Genomic DNA, 20,967 nt, shown 5'->3' with positions numbered 1-20,967 from the left:
TCGCAAGAAAACTGTTAATTTGTTGCACTAGCTTTCCTTAAAAGAAAAGAACATCCCGAAGCGCGGATGACGCGCTTCGAATTTAAGTCCTGCAGGACAAAACGCACTAGTCCCCTCGTCAATCTCGCATTCGAGAATATTGCGCGCGAGGAGAAGATTTCTGTAAAATGGAGTCTTCGAGAAATATCTACCGATTTGCTTTCCGCTTTGGAAGTCACGGTAGATCTCAGCGAATTACCTCCGCTTTGGGGAGAATGATTTGCCGCCGGCTTCCACCAAAGCGCTATCGTTACACGCGCGGACGGCGGGTTTCCCGTCTCCTTAACTCCGAGTTATCTATGAACGCATTGAAGTAAAATCGATAAAAGTAAACTTACGATCAAAAGTTTTTAATTTTTGTAAAAAAAATAAGCCGCTTGATAGAGAAGATCGTAAGTGCCGCGACGGGAGGACTCACACGGAGCATTGGAATTAAAGCGAGAAAGATTCCCGTATCAAAATGGGCGTACCGAAGTTCTTTAGGCATATAAGCGAGAGATATCCCTGCACTATTGAAACGTTAAAGGAGTATCAGGTAATAAAAAAAAAAAACAAAAAACATATGTAAATAACAATACATGCCCTAGAAATCTTTCACGCTACATTTAGGCCAGCTCTGAAAACCGTATGTTTATTTGTGTGCGTGTGTTGTCCGATCGCTGTTAATGCTTTTGTCGTAAAGCGTGCATAACGTTATCACGAGTAGATAAACGTTGACGCATCCCTCCGCTGTTGTTCCGGCCAGCGGATTAATACCGATTACACCGTTGTTCGCAGATACCAGATATTGATAATTTATATTTGGACACAAACGGAATCCTGCACATCTGTTCGCACCCCAACGACAACGATGTTTCGTTTCGCACCACGGAAGAGGCTATATTTAAGAATATATTTCGATACATCGAGGTGTTGTTCAATAAGATCCAGCCTCGGAAGTTGTTCTTCATCGCGATTGACGGTGTCGCGCCGCGCGCGAAGATCAACCACCAAAGGAGCAGACGTTTCAGGTCTGCTAAGGACGTGGAGCTCCTCGAGGCAAAGGCGAAGGCGCAAGGCATTGAAATACCGAAGGAGAAGATGTTCGATTCCAATTGTATCACCCCGGGGACAGTTTTCATGTCTAAGGTCGACGAGCAGTTGAAATACTTTATTACGTATAAGATCTCCACCGACAACCACTGGCAGAAGTGCAAAGTTATGTTTAGCGGATCGCAGGTACTGAACTCGAGCGGCTTGCTGCGGCGGGACAGCTAGGCGACGTTGCGCATTTAATGCTCGTTCTAGGTTCCAGGCGAAGGTGAACACAAGATAATGGACTATATTCGTTACACGAAGTCCCAGCCGGATTACGATCCGCACACGAGGCATTGTTTATACGGCCTGGACGCGGATCTAATAATGTTAGGTTTATGCACTCATGAGATGCATTTTATATTACTGAGAGAGGAGGTGATGTTTGATAAGAAGGAAAGGAAGATTGTGACGCCGGAGGAGATTAAATTCTGCCTGTTCCATTTGTCCCTGTTGAAGGAATATATCAACCATGAGTTTTCCGTGCTGAAGGACAAATTATCCTTCCCTTACGACATAGAAAAGATCGTCGACGATTGGATTTTAATGGGATTTCTGGTGGGGAACGATTTTATTCCACATCTGCCAAATCTGCACATTAAGAACGACGCGCTGGCCATATTGTATCACGTGTACATCGATGTATTGCCAACGCTAGAAGGTACAGCGATCCTACAACAGAGGACAAGAGTAAATTCAATAATTCAATAATTCATTGTTTCAGGATATATAAACGAATCGGGGACTTTAAAGTTGGACAGGTTCGAGCGATTTATGGAAAGGCTCAGCCGTTTCGACACGTTACAGTTTGCCGAGCATTACGCGGACCTGAAGTATCTCGAAAGTAAATCCGAGAGGCGTTTCACCGAGTCCGTTCGACCCAATCGTAAGAAGTTAGACGACGGCGAGGAGGTTCCGCCTCCGAAGAGAGCGCAGGACAAAGAGTTTGACGTTCTGCTTAGATCTATAGCTGAGATGGTACTTATTTAATTCATCTAATTTCTAGTTTAAGTTATTCTAATTTCTCTACTTTCCGTTGCAGTCGGCGGGTGACGACGACGGAGAAGACGACGAGTCGGATAGCGAGATTTATAACCTGGAGTTCGTTCAGCATAAAAGGGAGTATTATATGAACAAATTAGAATACGAGAATATAGACGAGTACGTATATCTAACGTTCCTGCATTTCTCTCGGCGACATGTTCTCTCTATGGTAACGTTTCAGGGATTTTCTACGCGATCAAGCCGAAGGCTACATCAGAGGGGTGCAGTGGAATTTAAATTATTACTACAACGGGTGTTGTAGCTGGTCGTGGTACTACCCGCACCACTACGCCCCGTATATTTCGGATATAAAGAATTTTAAAGACTTGAAGCTGGAGTTCGACTTGGGAGAGCCGTTTCTACCGTTCCAGCAGCTGCTAGCTGTATTGCCGCCTTATAGTAAAGAGCTACTGCCATCGGCGTTCCAATTGTTGTTGACCGACGAGACGTCCCCTGTAATTGATTATTATCCATTGGACTTCGACACGGATTTAAATGGGAAAATACAAGATTGGGAGGCGGTCGTACTTATCCCTTTCATAGACGAGAAACGTTTGCTGGATGGTGAGTCGGAGCGCATCTCTGAACTTTTCTCTAACTAAACGTTGCTCTACTCTCACAGCTATGGCGCCCTATTACGATTTATTGACCCCCGAGGAACGGGCGAGGAACAAGCATGGACCGATGCGTTTGTACTCCTATACAGAGGAAAGCTTGGGTACTTACAAAGCGCCTGAATATTTCTGCGACGTCGTCAGTCACGCTAACGTGCGGTTAATAAATCGCGATGAGATTATCGTGGCACCGGAAAAGCTAGTGAAAGGGCTGTGTCCCAATGTACAGTTAGACGTCTATCACCCAGGATTCCCTACGCTGCAATACGTAAAGCACACCGCGGCTTTAAAGAAGGCCGAGGTAGGTCTCCCATTCTTTCGATCCCTCGGTGGTTCGCGCATTAACGATCTTGCTCGACGCACAGGTCAGAGTATTCCAGAGACCCACGAGGAAGGAGAGCATGATTTTGCACGTAACGCCGCCGCCCGAGCCGAATCTATCGGTCATAGCGTCCGAGCTATTAGGCAAAATAGTGTTTGTTAATTGGCCGCACTTGACGGAGGCTCAAGTGACGGCCGTTTCGAATTCCGATACGAAGATAAGTCTGATTAATCCGCAGTCGAGCTATAGCTACGAGAAAGTGAAAGAGGAGGAGTGGAATGTCCAGAAGATATTACTCGCGTTCGAGTAAGTCCCGCGATGAACTAATCCACGCCCCCGCGGGTGCGACAGAGGCTGTAATTTTGATTATTTTATCGACAGATACAAAGTTCGTCGCGGGGTGGACATTGGGGAAACGAACATCTTGGTCCACGCGCGACCGCTGATAGACAGCGTGTATACCGTCAACAGCGAGAACAATCTCTGCCTGGTAAAGCAGTGGGCCCAGTCGCAAAAGCCTTACGCTTATCAAGTTATAGTAAAAGATATTACAGTCTACGGTGATAATTCGTATTTACTCAAGACTCTCCATGATATTTTTGTACCAGGTACTGTTTGCTTTATGTTGGGGCACCCGCATTACGGCTCAATGGGAAATGTAAGTTGCACAGACTTGGTTGCTCGATTTAAGGGGGGACCCCACCGTGAAGCCACTAACAAAAGATAAAGTTGGGGATTTTTTGTTCGTATAAATAAAAATGGAGAGCTTGGACTTTTTATATTGTTTTAAAGCAATTTTTACTTTGCTAGGAAAATTTTTTATGTTTGAAAAATTGTACAAAAAGGCTTCCCGGAGCACTGCAAAGAAACTGGCCCACACTGCCGAGAACGACTGGATCATCTGAGGAGGAAATACAAAAGAGATATATAAACTGGAATATATTATCTTCCATGTATCGTAGGATTTTTTTTAATATTTCAATTCAATTTTTTACAAGAATTTCAGTGCAAACTTTTACGTAAAAAATTAAAGTCCATTCTTCAAACTGCTATAATTACTGAAATAATTCGAACTTTGAGAAAATCCTACGTTACATGGAAGATAATATATTCCAGTTTATATATCTCTTTTGTATTTTCTTTTCAGATGATCGAGTCATTCCCGGGAGTGTTGGCCAGTTTTTTTCCACTGCTCCGGGAAGCCATTTTGTTCGCGGACATTTTGTACGATTAAAAAAAGGAAACTAGCAAAATAAAGATTGCTTTAAAACTATGTAAAAAAATCCAAGCTCTATATCTTCATTTGTACGAACAAAAAAAATCCTAACTTTGACTTTTGTTAGTGGCTTCAGGGTGGGGTCCGCCCTTAAGGGGTCATGCCTAGTTGGAGGGCGAAACAGAACGTGACTTTCGGGAATTTTTTGTGGAAAATCTAATGTATATTTTTTACAACTATTTGCTCATTTTAAAACTACGTATATTCAGCAACTCTTAGTAATTTCTCAGATGATCCGGCTCGGAGAAATCGTGCTCACCGCTAAAAAAAAATAGCTTCCGAGAGAGTGGCTGTTATTCGTTCATTTTTTAATATTTTCCTCTAACAAAATTACTGAGGGTTGCTGAATATATGTACTTCTAAAATAAGGAAATAGTTGTAAGAAACATACATCACATTTTTCACAAAAAATTCCCGAAAATGACAATCTTTTTCGCCTGTCAACTAGGCATGGCCCCTTAATCGAACCGCGGTGTCTCACCAAAGGAATGTATTCGCCAGATAAACGATCCTGCGTTCCACAAGAATTGCGGCAGCGTAAGAATAACCGTGAACGTGACGCGGGAGCCGTCGCTAGACACGGTAAAGCAGTTCGAAAACGTGCTGAGGCTTCAGTACATGAAGGGAGGCATAGCTGCGCAGCGATTAGGGATAAGCAGCTACCTCCTGAGCAAAATCACGGGCACGATTTATGTTCAGCAAAGCTCGGATGAATTTCGCGAAGAGAACCACACCAAGTACAATCTTGGATTAAACCTGAAGTTCAACAAGAAGAACGAGGAAGTAAGCGAGGCACAAACGATCGAACCTTCACCCGGCGAGTCTTTAATCGTACGCATTGTTCCAGGTACCTGATTACACTCGAAAAGAAAACGGCCAGTGGATGTACAGCACGAAAACGATAGACTTGATTCGCAGGTACATGGTGAAGTACCCGTTGTTGTTCGAGCGATTGGCGCAGAACGTGACGAAGGATATCTTTCAAGAAGAAAGTTTGTTCGATAAAGAGTGAGTGAACTGTTAACTTAGTCCCGCCAGTAGTTACGCAATGATTATTCTCACCGTTGCTTTATAAATGTTTCAGCACGGGGAGCTTAAAGGAAATAATTGCTTGGTTGAAAGAACAGCTGCAGGGCGTGGAGAGTCGCGCCTGTGACACAGAGATCCTAAATTCCTGCCTGATAAAGAAGCTCGAGGAGGAGATCGACGAGTTCCACAAGACGAATAACAATCCCGGCAAGCTAGTACCGATGGAAGTGAGGTCGCATATGCTTTTCATACCGGGCCTGAACTCGCGCAAGTCCCCGCCAGACTTGACAGCCTATACCTTATTGTGGGACAGAGTCTGCTGCATCAGAAACAGCTTCACGGTTCCTCTGGGCTACAGGGGCACCGTGATCGGCATCCAAAAGGCGGAGAACTATTGGGACACTATGTACTACGTTCTATTCGACAAACCATTCCCAGGTAAACGGAAGCTTCAGCGTCTGAACTTTTTCTAACGTTGGAACACCTTGTCACAGAGTTTCGTCAATTTCTTCAAGGTGGCCTGAGTATACAGGGGTGCTCCGAGTACCGCGGCTATTGCCTGTCCCCGATCGACTTGATAAATATCAGCCACGGGGAGAGGCAAGAGTACTGCAGATCTCGCGACGGCGCCATGATGCCGCGCGGCTATTTGCGCGCCGGCTCCAGCGCGTTCGCGTCGTACGAGAAGAACGAGGCGCCGCCGGAGCCAGCTACGGCGCCGAAGCTGCGTATTCAGAAGAACAATAGGGAGAGTGCTCAGGATAATCACTTGTCGCTGGCGCCGGAGAACATATCTAAATGGAAGAGATGCGACTCCCAGAACGCGACGAACGTGCGAGAGGACCAGGAGCCGGCTGTGAACGCCCAGCAGAACGCTCAGAAGAAACAACCGGCGAAACCGTCGATCGAGTTCCAAGCGCTGTGGAACGAGCTGCACAAGCCGCAGGTCAGTTTAACGGCGTGCGATTTGTTTAAGGGCCTCGTGAAAAAATCTGTTTTCCGACCTTTTAGACGGCGAGCGAGCCGGCGAAGACTGTCGCGCAAGCGTCGACGGGCTCGAAGGCGAAGCAGGTAGACAAGGGTTCCGTCGAAAGTTTCGTGAGTATCGTCGTTGCTTTCATCTTCTAGCCGGGGGATCTGTTAACATTGCTCGCGTTTCTGAAAGCCGCAGGATCCCAGCGCGTTTCTCAAAGCTATGCTGAAGATCTCCGACGAGAGTACTCGGCCTGCGGACGCGCAGGCTTCGCCCTCGAAAACCATTTTGAGTAATACCGTCCCTCAGACAGAAAACAAAGTCCTGCACACGCCTCCCTTGGTACAACAATTGTTTGACGTGAGTGTTGAATGCGCTCTGCTCTTATTGTATCGCGAGAGTTTTAATTTTTATGTGAACTCGTTGCAGCATGCTCGGCAGAACGAGCAAGTGAAGGATGAGAAGACACCGGCCTGGTACTGTTCGCAATTGTTAACCTACTATCAACCCAGAAGCGTCGGTATGCCAAAGTACAGCTACTTCAAAGACGGGGAAACTAATCTGATTCGCGCGCACATTCTTCTGCCGGACAAGAGGGTATTCGTTGGAGATCCTTGCGTGAATCACGAGCACGCGGCGGGAAGTGCCGCGAAGAAAGTTTGCACAGTAATGCATCCTCCCGTTTGGAACGCAAGCAATTCTCTTATCCTTTCGTTTCCCTTAAACGGCTGTCTCGTGTGTTTAGGAGCTATACATGGCCAATGTACTGCCGAACATGAAGACCCTCATGCCGCCCCCTCAGCATTGGTATTTCAACCGACAGAACAGTTCTTGGACACAGGTGATACGACCGCCGGGAGTACCATTTTACCCATTCAAGCCTCAGCCACCTCAAATCTTTCCCCAGTGGACGCCGGAGGTGCAACACAACTCCGGCTACCAGCAAGCCGCCCCGCAAAACAATCAGTACACGCACCACGCCCAACAGAAGCCGGCTCAGAGCGAAGCGAAGCCTGAGATAAAGAACAGCACGCCCTTCGTTCCGTTGCAGGCGCAAAAGAAGAGCAGAAACAGCAGTGCCAAGCAGAACGACGGCAAGGCGAAGGAGGAGAGCCAGCCCGCGGAACACAATCTTCAGGCAGCAGCGCAACAGAAGAAAAAAGGATTGCCCGCCAAGGTTCGTAATCGCCAGTGGCGGATTTGTCGCCTGAGCCCCTGCCCAGAAGGTCCTCCCAGGGCTCCCTCCTTAAAAACACATGATTTTTTTGTTGTGTATTATTACACTGAGCCCGTTTTTAGTAAATTACCTATTCATTTCCTCGAAGAAATGGGCCCTTAAAACGTTAGCCACCTTGGCCTCTTATCTTAAATCCGCCACTGGTAATCGCGAGCATCTATAGAAACGAAACAGAAACGTAACAGTGTTGCAATCGTTTCAGCCGACGAAAGCTGAAGCAGTGGCCGCCACCGCCGAGAAACAGAAGCCTGCGCAGAATAGCTCCCACCAAGTACACAGCACGCCGAGCGCAGTAAAGCCTAGGAAGTCGCGGATCGCCGCGAAATTCGGTATCACGGAAGAGGGGAGCCACAGCACGAATTCCACTTAAAGGTGTTCGACGCATATGTAAATGATACACGAGATTCGTCGCTCTCTTTCTGATGCAATTTGTCTTTTATACTTTGTGACGAAAGATTCCGACTAAGGCGAGTCACATCAGCGACCCTGTGTATAGGAATACACACGACGAACTTAACAGGTCGAGCGGGGGAGGATACTTCGAGAAGGAAGGGAAAGATTGAAGTCTGTAACGTGTACATAACAACTCGGTTGGAAGTAGCATTGTTTTTAGATTTCATTTTATATGAATGCTATCGGCTAAGTGGTTGTACTGTATAAACGGACATTGAGAAGCCAGGTTTAGTCGTAAGGTTGATTTAAATTTACTAAGGGCGCGTAAACAGCTGAGTAAAGTCATTTTTTGTACGACGCGGTATTCGGTACCACACGGAGGGCACTCGAACACCAATTATTCGACGTAGCGTAGTACGCTAGCTGGGAGCAGCTGTGAAATGTGATCATTTAATTTAGATTTAAAAGAAACGAGAGAACAAGTTTTAATACGCTCGACTCTGGCTCACCATTACTTTTACGTTACGCGCCCTGCTGACGATTACTTTTCACTTCTAGACGCGTAGAATTTTGTTTTCATTTACAAAGGAGGAAGCGGATGTACATGCGAGCCAATGAAATGTGTAAAGGAGAAAAGAAACGAATATATATCATGTTTGTAAATTTGTAAAACGCACTGATAAATGAGAATGAATAAAAGAAGAGAAAACGAAGCGGAACCATTCGCGTTGCCCACGTCTCTTCTCCCACCCCCTCCCCCTCCCCGCCATTTTCATACATCAGTCTTTGTTTATTTAAAATCGTTCCTTACATGAGAGATAAATGTTACCCTGATGGAACTCTATCGTACAGAAAGATTAGGTAGCATTTATTCACCGGGACACGGTATCGTTATCAAATTACTTGTTCAGTTACCTTCTCTGCTCATCGCTAGCACGGCGTTACGTTAGGATAATTCGCGGACACCAGATTCTGAAGGCTGAAGTCTCTGAGAACGTCGAACATCCGTTGCTTGAAGATCCGGCCCCTCGTGATTTGTTTTATGAACACCTCCTTCTGCTCGTGCGTGACCGTGAACTGTGCCGCATGCATCTCTAACGCGACCCGAACCCACTCAACCATCCAGTTCAAGCACATTTTGTTCAACGCGAGCAGAACGTCCGCGTAAGGCTCCAGGTTGTTCCTGGAGACGTCGCCACCTGTTCGCAGAGCATCGCTTCAGAACCGTTTGAATTTTAAATCGAAAGGATGAGGAGGTGGATTCTCGAACGTACCGACACACCGTATAATTATGCAAACGAGATCTTGGCCTATGGGTTGGATGAACGTTTTCAGATGAGGGCTCTGCATGATGGCGTGCTTGAGGAACCAGCCGGCTGCTTTGATCGGGCCCGTTTCCGGCAACGTCAGGCAATCCATACCTACGAGGACACAATTGTTACGGTGGCTGTTAAGAGAAGAGAAGGCTAGAGAACACACCGCATTGCAGCATCTCGGGGATCTGGTCCGGAACCTGCAGCAGCATGCCGGCGTTCTTCTTGCAGATCTGGCAGAGCAGCAGGAGATAGGCTTCCAGGAGTTCCGCCCAGTCGGACAAATTGCCGTGCACGGATTTGCAGGCTCTGACGCCGCTCAGCGTCACGGAGCTGAGCTCCGCGAACACGGGCGTGATCATGTTGTCTGGGTCTCTGCCGAATAGTATGACGAGCTGTTGGAAGAGGTCCAGCGCGGCGGGATGTGGCCAGTTCTTGTAGGAGACGGTTAAGATCGCGAGGAGCGGTTGGGCGTCCACTTTAGGGTGGAGCAAGGAAACGAGAGAGCCCTCTGCGCAGACGTACATCCCGCCCAAAGTGTCGTTGTCCTGGCTCCACTCAGGGTGGCTGACGATCTGATTGAACACTGGCAGCAGCCCGTCCAGCACGGACGTCCCGATGGATCCATCCAGCGTGGAGAAGAACTTGGTTATCATCTTGAACTGATTTATCACCGCGACCTGGGACGTGAACAGAGGCTGCTCCAACAGCTCCCGAATCTTTACTATACACAAGCCTAACGTGGCTTCAAGATGGGTCAGCCGGTCCTCGACGGTCGGCAGTGTGTTGAGTAGCTTGCCAGCGGCGGACATTAGTCGTAACCCTTCCGGGTCGCCCGGCGTGACGTTCAGGAGCATTTGTTCGATGGTGGTGAGGATGGAGGGCGCGAAGGGTGCCATGTGCTGTTCGCATTCCCTCGTGAGGTCTTTCAGAGCCATGATGGCGAGAGAAGCTATCACCGGGCCTCTAGTTAAACCCAGAGTCACTATTCGCAGTGCCTTTTCTAGCCAGGGATCTGGATACGTCCCGATCCACTCCGCGTACGCCGCGATTGTCGAGCAGGCGCATCCTAGTACCTGAAAATTAAGTGGAATCAGGTCCAGGATATCTGCGGTAACTGCTTCGCGCGGCTTCTCAGTACCTCTCCGGGGTAGTGGTCGTAGGGGATGCGGGTGAGGACTAGATTCATCAGGCTAGGAATGTATTGCGTCTCCTCTATACTCCCATCCGCCACCGCCTCGAAGGCGTGCAACGTCGACTCGACGTGCGTCCACTTCTCCGAGCCGTCTAACGCCTGGCTCAATCTCTGTCCGAAAAGCACTAGCAAATCCTGCCTCAACACTCTGTAACAATAATTCAACGTGTCCGCGACGTCCTGCCTGTAACATCTGAACAGTTCCCGTTCGTCCGCGTCCCCCGCCTCGCTCGGGGACGAAGGGAGCGTGGACTTCCGCAACAGCGCTTGGACTAGCCTCGCGTAAATAGGCTTCAACACCATTAACGCGCGGCTCTCGTAAGGCTGGTCGAGGAAGGTCAGGTCGTCCTGCAACGAGTACCAGAACCCAAACGGGATAGAGCTACGGCGTTCATCCGTGGGATAGCGTCCCTCTTGCTCCGAGCATTGTAGCAGTAACTCGATCAAGCCCTCGCTGGTCCATTTCTTAGTCTCGTTGTCGCTGATCAAACCGAGCATAAATTCTCTACTGTGAGTCTCTCCGACAGCGGTTAGAACCTCGCAGAAATATTTGCCGCTGTATTGCCTGGCCATCGTCACCAAACTGTGCACCCAGTTCCACAATGTTTGCGGCAGCGTCGCAATCTCGGAGGACGTCAGTATTATCTTCAAGCATTCTTGAATAATATCCCAACCTCTGGAGTTCTCCTCGTTGGGCGCGTCCCTTTAATTCCAAGCAAGGATATGAAATTTTTCAGCGCCGATTTCACGTAAACGCAACTCGGATATGCATACCTGCTCGGCGCATAGTATGCAGCGGCTACTAATAGATGCGGATATATCTGCCCCGTCGCCTCCGTAGGTAGCTCCTCGGACTTCAGCCAGGATAACGTACACTCCATCGCCAGTTGGTGCAGCACATTATCGCTGGCCGGGTTGTTCGGGTTGCACATAGAAAAAACTTGCTCCAAAAGCCAGGCCGTCTTGAACCAGCCGTTACCGACGTGCTTGTACAACTTGGATCGCCTCGCTTTGTATCTCCTTTCGAACTAGCAAAGATTTGAGAAATCGTTCATCGTGACGCACGATTTGTAATCCGCGCATAGCTTACCTCTCCCGGTAACACGGAAAGTGTGCATAATAACAATTCCAGCTTGGGAAGCGAGTCGTACGACAGTACCTCCATGAGTTCCTCCACGACAGTCTTACCCCTTTCCTCGGTATCGTCGGCGGTAACGTTTGCCATGAACGCAGCCAACTGAAATCAGAGAAATCCTTCTGTGTGAAAGTAGCCTCAACAGATTCGATATTAGATTCGCATAGAACAAGGTAGACTAACTCGTGGCTCGCGAGCCACCGGCGGCACCTCCGCCTTGCTGCAACGCTGAAAACGTGAAAACGAGAAGGAAAGAAGGAGGAATTAACTGCAATCTTCAGAGTGTGGGAGGTATGGAGGGTGGCCATTCAGCGTGGCAGCAAGGTGGAGGTGCCCTCGGTGGCTAGTGAGCCACTAGTCAACCCTGGCATAGAAGCATTACCGCCTGACAGAGCTTCGAGAGAATGAACTTTGGCGCGTTCAGGTGCTTTATACTGTTGAGTAAACGCTCTCGCAGAGCGGGGTATTCGTTCTTAGGCACTTCGCCCCATTGCTTGGAGATCTTGGTGTGCAGCGTCGTCGCTGCAAAAAACTGTACCTCCTGAGACTGCAAATGGAATCAGAATTGTTATATCTGGCAGAGTACCATTGATACGCGTAAAGCGAATAGTATATACTTTGGAAGGGTCGAGCAGCTCCCAGGCGAAAGTCCACGCCTCCCTGGAGGCCTGGACCTGCAGGAGCCACGCGTGCACATCGTTGTTCCCTTGGGCATAGAACTGTTTGAGAGCCTGATCAATCGCAGTTGCATAATCCATTCCAGATTGTTTATTGTCCTTGCTAGACCCTCTATGATAGCGTGTTCAGATATTATTATTAACTTTATACATATACAATCGTCTTATTGCCAGCAAACAACCGTTTCTGTCGCTCCGAGCTCCCAGGGCGTTGCGTTTAGCTTGTCTCATCAGCGGGCTCCCGGAAAACTTCTCTATCATCTTTTCGAATCATTTTTAGCGCGGCCCGTCGAATTTCTACGCGAAACTCTTTAATCCCTGTTTACGACACCCTCAGGGATCTTACGAGTTGCGCAAACGGCATCCTTCGTCTGCTCTAACCACTCGTGGCGATCCTATTGTCAATCGTGGCGCTGAAAATATGCGACCTATTGTATTCTAATTGACAAACATCGACGAAGCGAGCCTTACAATTTGGATGAGGAAAGCTCTACCGGAGAGGACAGGCACAGTCTCGATCTATCAATAATTTCTAAGGACACTGTTCTATCTACCACGTTCATTCCTGAGTGCATGGGCGATTCACATGTAAACAGGGACTTAATAAAATAACCTCGAAAATACCTAACAGCTGATATACAGTGGCGGACGAAAGAAAGTTTACATCCTTTAAAATCGCATAACTTTTTTAGAATTGGTCCAAACGACTTGAGTTTTTTTTGAGAAACTAAAAGGATTTGTTTGCTACGTGACGTGTTTCGTCGTTATGGAAAGAATTGCAATTGGTCGAAAACCGCGAAATTCCCGAAATCAGCGGGTTTCGACCTTATTCTGCGATCTCTAAGCGTCTGTAGCTCAGAGCAACGTTAACCGATTTTGATGAAATTTTCAACACGTATACAACTTATTTCAATCTACAAACCGAATTTTTGAATTTTCATTACAGGCTCAGAAAAAAAAGTTGAAAGAACGACCTTTACTATTTTTTTCGCTATTCCGACCAAATACATTTTTTTTCAAAACGACAAAACACGTCGCTTAGCAAACTATTCCTTCTAGCTTCTCAAAAAAATTCAAGTCGTTTGGACCAATTCTAAAAAAGTTATGCGATTTTAAAGGACGTAAACTTTCTTTCATCCGCCACTGTATGTATACATATATATATGTACATACGCACGAACAACCTGGCTGTAACATAGTATGTATAGCAGTGCCGTCTTATCGTTTTTGGGGCCCTGAGGAGGCCCCCTAAATTGTTCTAAATTAAAAAAAAATAAAAAATATCGCGCTAACACGCGAAATGAATAAGTATTAAAACAATGAAATAAATAAGATTAAACGTGGGGTGCATTCCACGAGAAAAGGGGCCTCATCAGTTGCACTGTGTAAATGTGGCGCCAACTTCAAAGAATATGAGAGTCGTAGATTAAATAAGGAAGAAAATTATTTTTTACTTTTTAGTGCATTTTTATTTTTTTGAACTCGGTTTTAAATTTGTTTACTGTTAAATAATCCAAGTGTTTTAATAATTTGAATTTTAATAACTCGAAAAATGCAATGTAAAAAATATTACGTAAGGAAGGGAGGAGGGGGTTGGAATATAAAATCTTACGAATTCTTATACCAGGGGAGGGAGGGGGTAAAAAATTCCGACAATTACCCTTGCGCAATTTAAGGACGGGCCCTCACAGAGAAACTCCACAGATATATTAATAATTTATAATTAGTTGGATAAGCTTACGATGCCCATGGGGTAGCCAGCGCGCGCGCAGATAGCAATAATACAATCTTCATTTGTACTTATGAAACGGGCTTTCAATACAATGAGTAAGCTCGATGATGTTCCCGCCAAAGATAGTAGTACAAGCTATTACACAACTTCTGTCACTCGTGTCTGAGCTATCTGACATTTATTAACGTTTGAAACAGTCGCTCTGGTAGAGCGCAACGTCGAACCGCAAGGTATCCCACTGACAGACCCAGAGGCGGTGGCTAAAACTTGCAGACAGGACCTGGTCGCGCTGGCGACGGAAATAGAGAAAGCGGAGGACTTTGTTAAAGCAATCGCGTGTAAGAAATTGCAAGTGGTCGCGGAGCAAATAAACTCTTTGAGGATCCAGACGGAAAGCGGAGCGGAACACGAAACTGCAGCAGAAAAAGATCGGGCAGCTTTATTTCTCTATGCTTAGTTCGGAGGTGAGTTGTAGCGGGCTGTTTAATTCGATCTTAAAGTACAGGAAGATTGTACAGAGTCTCGCAGGAGTGGGAAAACACGGGTCTCTCTCAGTTTTACAAAGGTTCGTACAGACACAAGATCATTCTGGGACAGCTTTGCAGGAGGCTGACGAAAAGAATAAGGGAGTTGTTCTGCTGGCTAAGCTTTTGTCTACTAGTCCAACGACTGCTTCTGCTTTCGAAAGCGGTGATTTAAATGTGTAACTAATAATGGATAGAGAAGAAGGCTTGTGGAAACAAAGTGTAACATAGCATTTCTAATAAATAAATTTTATCATTCTATGTTTACGTACTGAAACTAGGATTTAAGCTACGTTTTTTTATTGTTCCATCGAGCTAAAAGCATGCAGAGACGAACGATATAATAAATTCGATTCGGCCTCACAAAATTCACCGAGGAGATTTCTGTGAAAGCAAGTTGCCCGGTATCGAATCGTACGGCGTAACCGATTTCAATTGAATGAACACTTGGATATAGTTTACAAAACTTATGTATATAATTGTATATACATACTATTCCCGCTGGAAGAAATATTTTCTGCGCTAATAAACTATAACACGGAATATTTATAGTTCAATCGATCTATTCAACAATCTGTGCAACTCTTTGAGGCAGTTACCCTCTCAATATATTAAGTAATATGCAAAATATCTCTATCAGCTCATCGTACGACGTAACAATATGTTATTTTTTTTTTTAATCTTTTCCTCTTTTCAATTTCACTCGACAACGATTCTGCCGTTACACGGTTAACAGTTTAATCGCAACCGTCGGGATTACGATTACGAACGTACAATTATCATTCTCCTATGGGCAGTAGTTTCAAATGGTTTAAAATTATGATGCGTTTACCTTTGTGCAAAGAAATGAGAGAATTTTCAAGAGCCTCGTCGGTACAACTAAGTTCTCCTCTACGCTTCTATCAATTTGCATTGTCCGCGATGTGCTTTGCAAGCGCATCGTTAAGGCGTTATTAATCCTCTACGTCGTTACATATCTTCGAGGCGAAAGTATGTAAATGATATTCTGGGAGAAATGAAGTTATCGTACAAAGTATAAATGATCGATGAACACTGGATTTCTTCAATCTGATATCTGCACAGGTTTAATCTACGAATGATTAAAAAGAATTTCAGTGAAGCAGTACAAGCTATCACCGCGGAGCGCGATGATTTCACTTTACTTTCTTGTGGTGTCTCGTGCGTCATGTGGTATTCACTTTGTGTGCTGGAACAGAGAGACGTTATTATGGAGACGCGCGAAGCCGGGGCATTAATCGCAAATAGGTCGACGTATTCTTACATGGTAATGGTATTCTGAGTGGCGCGTTATCCTTCACGATGCACTCGTGTGTCTGAGTACGGAACAGATACTGCACTAACAATTGTTTTTCCTCTCCAACGCACGGATCGTAGAATCCAGGTAATTGACTCTGAAAGTGTTTAAAAGATATTATTACCGTGACCCTTACAAATTATTAAGATCTAACATACCTTGGACGCATTATGAAGGACCAATTTCGAATCCTTCACTAAGCACTGCAAAGGAATGGTCACGTCTATCACTTCATCCCTGTGCACAGGTTCCTCCGAAGCGGTTCGGTCTTGCTGAGGGTAGACGAATCTCCCGTACAAAGCTTTGGTAATGATAAGACCTCTCTTCGACTCCTCTTCGGCTCGTATTCTGCTAACAGTCGCTTTCATCAATTCCGTGGCGATCTTCGCCTCTTTCTGCTTCTCCACCATTCTGGTCTTGTTCATCTCCTTCTGCTTCTCCTTCTCGCGCTCCTCCCGCTCCTTCACTACCGGATCGATTATGATCTTCTTCACGATGATCCAGGTCATCACAGGCACCACGGTGGCATAGAACACAGGTGCTGGAAGAATCTCGTCGCTCAGGTGAATGGAAAAGGTGTACGCTTGCGAGGCGCGGTTCAATTTAACTTTCAACGTGACGCCTGTTGGCACGCCGACGCGCACTGCTGCGGAAAGGCTGCTGTGCCGCGAAACCTTCTTCTCCGCCCCGTATTCCACGAACACTCCAAACGTACCAGCCCTGCCAATCGCGAAGCATTAAAGACGTACAATTATGAATTATAAAGCAATTCATTCGTTGCTGGCTACTAACTTTACGCTCCCGCGCAGTTTCATCTGCTTCTCTTCCATTTTGTACGTGTAATTGAGGCTGGCGAAGGACTGCAGGATGCCAAAGTGTATCGACAATGCTGTATAAGACCTAGACGTGTCCCTTACAATCATAGTGCTCATGGCGCTTTGTATTCCCGCTCTGTACGTGAGGTAGCCCACTGTATGCTTGTCCAATTGCATCGCAAGAGCTGTAAACGATAAAACACCCTTAGAGAACCATGAACTTATTTTCTCGCTATTTGACGCACATACTTCCTACGAGGCCGGGTCTGATCCCCCGCGCAGTGAACTGCAGTATCGTCGCACCGTCGCAGAACAATCTCCTCGTCAGCGTGCGGAAGCCTTTGAAAGATATCGTCGGTCCGTTGCCGGCGCCAACGTCAAGCTCCACCCAACCTTTGGACGAAACTAATCGTCTGGCAGAGACGTTTATGGAGCCAGAACCTGTACCATTCTGAGTGCCCAACTGACCGTACATGGTTACAGTGTCTCTCAAAGTGAGCGGAGCCTCTATGGACTGAGTGAACGACATTCCACTGACTTCGAGGCAAGAAAGTATCCCCCTACTATATTTCAAAATACAATACGTACGATAGCGCATACATCTGCGTCGAATAAGATTGTAAATTACCTATCCTCGTAGTCTTCGTCGTATTTGTTAAAGAGATCCGTAGCATTTACGTTCACCGTGATGCTACCTTTGGGATTCGTGTGCTGCTGTAGCCTCCTCTCCTCCCTCTCCCTCGCGAGCCGCTCGTACTCTTCCCTAATCTCCTGCGGCGTCTTTGTCCGCTGCACGATTTCCCAGCCTTCGGTCTCCAACCCTCGGATCCCCACGGAGTCGTAGATGGCTCTCTGGTGCGGGTCGCTCAGAACTGGAGCACGAAAGAAAGTTCATACACGAGTTGTCTGCGACGTCTCTGTAGACGAACCTTCGTACGCCTTTTTCGTGCGGTTGAATAAACCCTCCGCCTCCTTCTTGAGCATGGGGTCCGTGTGCTTGTCCGGATGGTACAGCCTGCTCTGCCTGCGATAGGCATTGTTGATCTCCTCGGAGGTAGCCTACAATCAAACCCACTGTGACGGAGCGATTTTTAAGGCGTTCTCGACGGCAGAGAGCTCGTTAGAAATCTAATTCGAAAGCTGGCGCTTCGCTGCACCCTGTTCGGAATGTAGGAGCAGTGATGGAATAGGAAGTCAAGGGGCAATGTTTAAAGGCGGTTTGCCGGGTTTCGGGAGAGTTCCGAGGGCAAAGCCTTCTCAGCGGGCATCGCGATACCGCGGACAATTGGAAATATCGCTGGGAAGGGCTCGGTTACGTCAGGCATAGGGAAGAAGCATGTCACGTGGAGGGCTCAAGGATCGATCTCTACCCTTGACCGGGAAAAAGCCCACGGTTCCTATTCAAACTCGATTTGCCACCGTTACTCACGTTTCTGGGGATGTTGAGGAACGTGTAGTAGTCATCCTCGATCGGGTTCTCCTGGTCGTTATCATCATCCATTGTCACGGTTTCGGGTTTTTGGATCGGCGATACACTCGCTGGAGGGACACCAATATTTTCGCGAACTTAGTCTTCTGCTTCCATAGGTTACGAAAGACTCGGCCGAGAACCGGCATCCTTTAGTGTCCTCGATCGACGATGGATGGAGCGGCGTGGTCGAGATCGGGGCCCGGTGCCCGACGGGATGCCTGCATTACCGAATTACGAATGTTCCATAATTTAATGCAATATTAATATTGTGACTACTATGAGAAGAGATAGACGGCTGTACTTCCAAAAACCCCCATGCTCTGAATTGGCTGACATTTTGGAAAACAGTTTCATTCTGCATAGAAATAATGCAGTGGCGGATTGAAAAATAAAGGCCCAGGTGGCAAACTTTCTGAGGAGCTCATTTTTTGGGAAAATTGAAGAGATAGTTTACTAACAACGTGCTAAGTGTAGTAGTACAGAAGAAGATTTTTTTTAACGACGAGGTCCTGCGAGGGCCGTGTGTGCAGGGGCCTAGGCGGCAATTGCTCATCAGCCGCCCCTGAAATAATGTTTGCAAGAAGGATTTTTGGCCATTTGAAATTATTTTTTATCATTTAAGTGTCACTTCCTATGTTACCGATACGATGAAGGCGACTCTAAAGCCACTGAACCTGCTGTTCTCAATTGTTTTTAAAAGGTATCGGGAATGTTGAGACTACAATGTAACACATGGTTCAGTTCATTGTGGTTGAACCGTTCTAAAAACCTAATCCAAGCCTGTAACTTTGGTCATTGTAATTCCTGCCGCTTGGGGGATGTTTTATATTTTATTTTGGCATTCCGACCCAATGGAAACCAGAGTTAGGCTATACTTCCGAATGAACCAGACATATTCCGACACAACGCGTTCCACTTTCTAACTTGCTCCGCATATTAGCATTCGTTGGGGCTAGATTAGTGTGGGGACGCGTAAAGCACGGTAGCGAACCGATGTGAGTGCGCTAATTATTTGTTTTACAAGTTTTGATCACTATACGTTATACTACATTGCGTCGGTAAGGTAGATAATGACATAAAAATGGTAAAAAAAAAATTTCAAGTCGCCAAACATCCTTCTCGCAAACATTATTTCTATGCAAAATTTGTTTCGAAAATTTCCATCCCTTAGCTCGCGATGCCCTTTTAAGGAACGTGACTGCTTACCTCCTCTTTCCTGAGTGGCTGCAGCAAGCGAGCCGCCATAAATGGGTAATAAACTTTCCAGGGGGAGCTGGAGGTATGCGAGGAAGAAAGGGCACCTCAGTGCTGACCGGAATCAGTTTGCTTTGACATTCCCTAATCAAAACAAGGGCTCTGTTTTATTTCCTTTTTCCCCCATGGCTCGTTCGTGGCCAGTCGTAATGTTTTCTTGTCCCTTTACGGGATTGAATTTCTACGGGTAAACACGACTGCCTCTTAGTCGCATAATTTATCGTCTCTCTATAGGCGTGACTTGTCACGAGCCAGTGACAGGAATTTTACGGTTCTGGGACTCGAAGTCTCCCTGACAATTAATTCACTGTTCTAAACTCGGCCGTTCTTCGCTGCTATGAGAAGCAATCCCTGGGATACCACCATCGATTATCCGCGCAGCTAATTAAATAAAATAACCTCGCAGCCAATTTGCCTGACACCATAGGGAACCCGCGCGCCGTAACTGTTCCTTGCACGGTGTTATCGTTCTGCTAGGGGCACGGTATCCGACGATAATAACCGTACAAGTAAAGCACGCGATGTTTTCGATACAGAGCGAGCAGCAGCTCGCTGCTGCCAATGGGGGCGAGGAAACAATCGAGCCGATCCGGCCGCCGTATTGTTTAAACAAGCTCATTGTGGCGGTCCAACAATACACCGTTACAGTGGCAACATCCATGCCTGGCGAGTCCTCGCTTTCCATCAACAATCCGTTATCAACGTTGAAAAATATCCGGTCGTTTCGACGCGTCGCTCCTCTTCCTCTTCTCCTCTGACTCACCTTTCCTCGAGTCAGTAATTTTCACGAACCTCGCCGCGAAATCGAGGAGCTCTCTCCTGCGCCCCAGGGAAGCTTGAACCTCGAATTCTTCGGCGTAGAATTGCGAATTTGATAATTCCTTGGCCTGATAATTTCGGGGAGATGGAACTCGATCGCTGCTGGAATACGAGAGTTTTAATGGTCGCTATCGGTATCCTGCCGAAATCACGTGTGCTCCGATTACGTAATCAGAGGCACGTATCGTTTCTTTGAATCGTACCTTCATCACGTAGGAGGATATTTATATTGGGCGCAATCGATGCCTTGGGAAGGCTGTGTTTATTTGTCTGGAGATCTCCGCGTCGATAGCGAGCGGGGAGAGAAGCCGGGCCCGGCTCGGCTTTCAACACACGATTTCTTTCTCCTTTCTTCGCGGTGGTTTGGGACCACAGGTCTAATCGCACTTTGGTGTATACGACTGCAACTTTGTTAAAAGGCAGCGTGCAAGTAACGAAACAAACTGAGGATGAGTAATTATCTTAAACCTGTGCTAGACTCTTTCTTGGCAACAGTCAGTGGCGGGTTTAAGATAAAAGGCCCAGGTGGCAAACGTTTCGAGGGGCCCATTTTTATCAGGAAAATGAAGAGGTAGTTTACTAAAATCGGGCCAAATGTATTAGTACTAATTAGTAATTTTTGTAATTTTTTTTTGGTGATGGGGCCCTGCGGGGGCCTTATCTGCAGGGGCCTGGGCGGCAACTGCTCATCAGCCGCCGTGTTAAACCCGCCACTG

At 46.7% G+C, this 20,967-nt stretch overlaps 4 protein-coding genes across 10 annotated transcripts; 2 read left to right on the top strand and 2 right to left on the bottom strand.

Moving 5' to 3' along the window:
* Nucleotides 1-431: 431 nt before the first annotated feature.
* Pcm (5'-3' exoribonuclease pacman) lies at nt 432-8,720 on the top strand. Of its 4 annotated transcripts, none has more exons than XM_076828518.1 (19): nt 432-574; nt 817-1,257; nt 1,327-1,774; nt 1,838-2,091; nt 2,156-2,274; nt 2,339-2,721; nt 2,780-3,072; nt 3,137-3,399; nt 3,475-3,751; nt 4,871-5,152; nt 5,217-5,377; nt 5,454-5,836; nt 5,914-6,344; nt 6,410-6,496; nt 6,564-6,731; nt 6,801-7,037; nt 7,117-7,212; nt 7,279-7,548; nt 7,811-8,720. In XM_076828518.1, exons 1-19 carry the CDS (start codon nt 500-502, stop codon nt 7,976-7,978), a joined length of 4,836 nt encoding a protein of 1,611 aa, XP_076684633.1. In that variant the 5' UTR covers nt 432-499; the 3' UTR covers nt 7,979-8,720. The 4 variants fall into 4 exon arrangements, with proteins under 4 accessions (XP_076684633.1, XP_076684632.1, XP_076684631.1 ...); XM_076828517.1 differs by having other exon boundaries at nt 7,258-7,548; XM_076828516.1 differs by having other exon boundaries at nt 6,570-6,731; nt 7,117-7,548.
* On the bottom strand, nt 1,116-12,947 carry Cdm (importin-13-like protein cdm). 4 transcript variants are annotated; one of them, XM_076828521.1, is made up of 10 exons: nt 12,793-12,947; nt 12,262-12,734; nt 12,027-12,191; nt 11,600-11,746; nt 11,284-11,537; nt 10,456-11,212; nt 9,481-10,390; nt 9,276-9,422; nt 8,917-9,200; nt 1,116-1,785 (listed from the first exon to the last, which is right to left on the bottom strand). In XM_076828521.1, the coding sequence occupies exons 2-9, from the start codon at nt 12,400-12,402 to the stop codon at nt 8,932-8,934; spliced, it is 2,790 nt and encodes a 929-aa protein (XP_076684636.1). In that variant the 5' UTR covers nt 12,403-12,734; nt 12,793-12,947; the 3' UTR covers nt 1,116-1,785; nt 8,917-8,931. The 4 variants fall into 4 exon arrangements, with proteins under 4 accessions (XP_076684636.1, XP_076684637.1, XP_076684635.1 ...); XM_076828522.1 differs by lacking the exon at nt 1,116-1,785 and adding an exon at nt 8,037-8,842; XM_076828520.1 differs by lacking the exon at nt 1,116-1,785 and having other exon boundaries at nt 8,037-9,200; nt 12,262-12,433; nt 12,504-12,734.
* A 1,287-nt stretch (nt 12,948-14,234) lies between these two features.
* Nucleotides 14,235-14,864, top strand: LOC143376813 (uncharacterized protein C1orf50 homolog; the record flags this gene model as incomplete). The annotated part of the gene is given in 4 exon segments (XM_076827496.1): nt 14,235-14,446; nt 14,448-14,517; nt 14,582-14,627; nt 14,630-14,864. Coding segments are annotated over 4 exon segments (459 nt in total), but the record flags the coding sequence as incomplete, so codon positions are not given.
* A 377-nt stretch (nt 14,865-15,241) lies between these two features.
* Nucleotides 15,242-18,315, bottom strand: LOC143376812 (dnaJ homolog subfamily C member 11). Its single transcript, XM_076827495.1, has 8 exons — nt 18,137-18,315; nt 17,637-17,766; nt 17,336-17,579; nt 16,957-17,270; nt 16,685-16,892; nt 16,051-16,612; nt 15,860-15,989; nt 15,242-15,784 (listed from the first exon to the last, which is right to left on the bottom strand). Exons 1-8 carry the CDS (start codon nt 18,206-18,208, stop codon nt 15,762-15,764), a joined length of 1,683 nt encoding a protein of 560 aa, XP_076683610.1. The 5' UTR covers nt 18,209-18,315; the 3' UTR covers nt 15,242-15,761.
* Between the last annotated feature and the right edge of the window lie 2,652 nt (nt 18,316-20,967).

This window comes from Andrena cerasifolii, chromosome 15 (assembly GCF_050908995.1).
Source record: "Andrena cerasifolii isolate SP2316 chromosome 15, iyAndCera1_principal, whole genome shotgun sequence".
In the NCBI taxonomy this organism is placed as follows: Eukaryota; Metazoa; Arthropoda; class Insecta; order Hymenoptera; family Andrenidae; genus Andrena; species Andrena cerasifolii.
This window is presented reverse-complemented; position numbering and strand designations above follow the sequence as displayed.

What these genes read in the sequence shown, in the direction of transcription:
- Pcm (XM_076828515.1), top strand. Translation starts at nt 500, where the DNA reads ATGGGCGTACCGAAGTTCTTTAGGCATATAAGCGAGAGATATCCCTGC. An exon ending in TGGTACAACAATTGTTTGAC is followed by an intron (nt 6,732 to 6,800) that starts GTGAGTGTTGAA and finishes AACTCGTTGCAG; the next exon opens with CATGCTCGGCAGAACGAGCA. An exon ending in AAAAAGGATTGCCCGCCAAG is followed by an intron (nt 7,549 to 7,810) that starts GTTCGTAATCGC and finishes CAATCGTTTCAG; the next exon opens with CCGACGAAAGCTGAAGCAGT.
- Cdm (XM_076828521.1), bottom strand. Translation starts at nt 12,402, where the DNA reads ATGGATTATGCAACTGCGATTGATCAGGCTCTCAAACAGTTCTATGCC. An exon ending in TTTCCGTGTTACCGGGAGAG is followed by an intron (nt 11,538 to 11,599) that starts GTAAGCTATGCG and finishes AATCTTTGCTAG; the next exon opens with TTCGAAAGGAGATACAAAGC. An exon ending in ACGACCACTACCCCGGAGAG is followed by an intron (nt 10,391 to 10,455) that starts GTACTGAGAAGC and finishes CTTAATTTTCAG; the next exon opens with GTACTAGGATGCGCCTGCTC.
- LOC143376812 (XM_076827495.1), bottom strand. Translation starts at nt 18,208, where the DNA reads ATGGATGATGATAACGACCAGGAGAACCCGATCGAGGATGACTACTAC. An exon ending in CACGAAAAAGGCGTACGAAG is followed by an intron (nt 17,580 to 17,636) that starts GTTCGTCTACAG and finishes TTCGTGCTCCAG; the next exon opens with TTCTGAGCGACCCGCACCAG. An exon ending in ACTCAGAATACCATTACCAT is followed by an intron (nt 15,785 to 15,859) that starts GTAAGAATACGT and finishes TCTCTGTTCCAG; the next exon opens with CACACAAAGTGAATACCACA.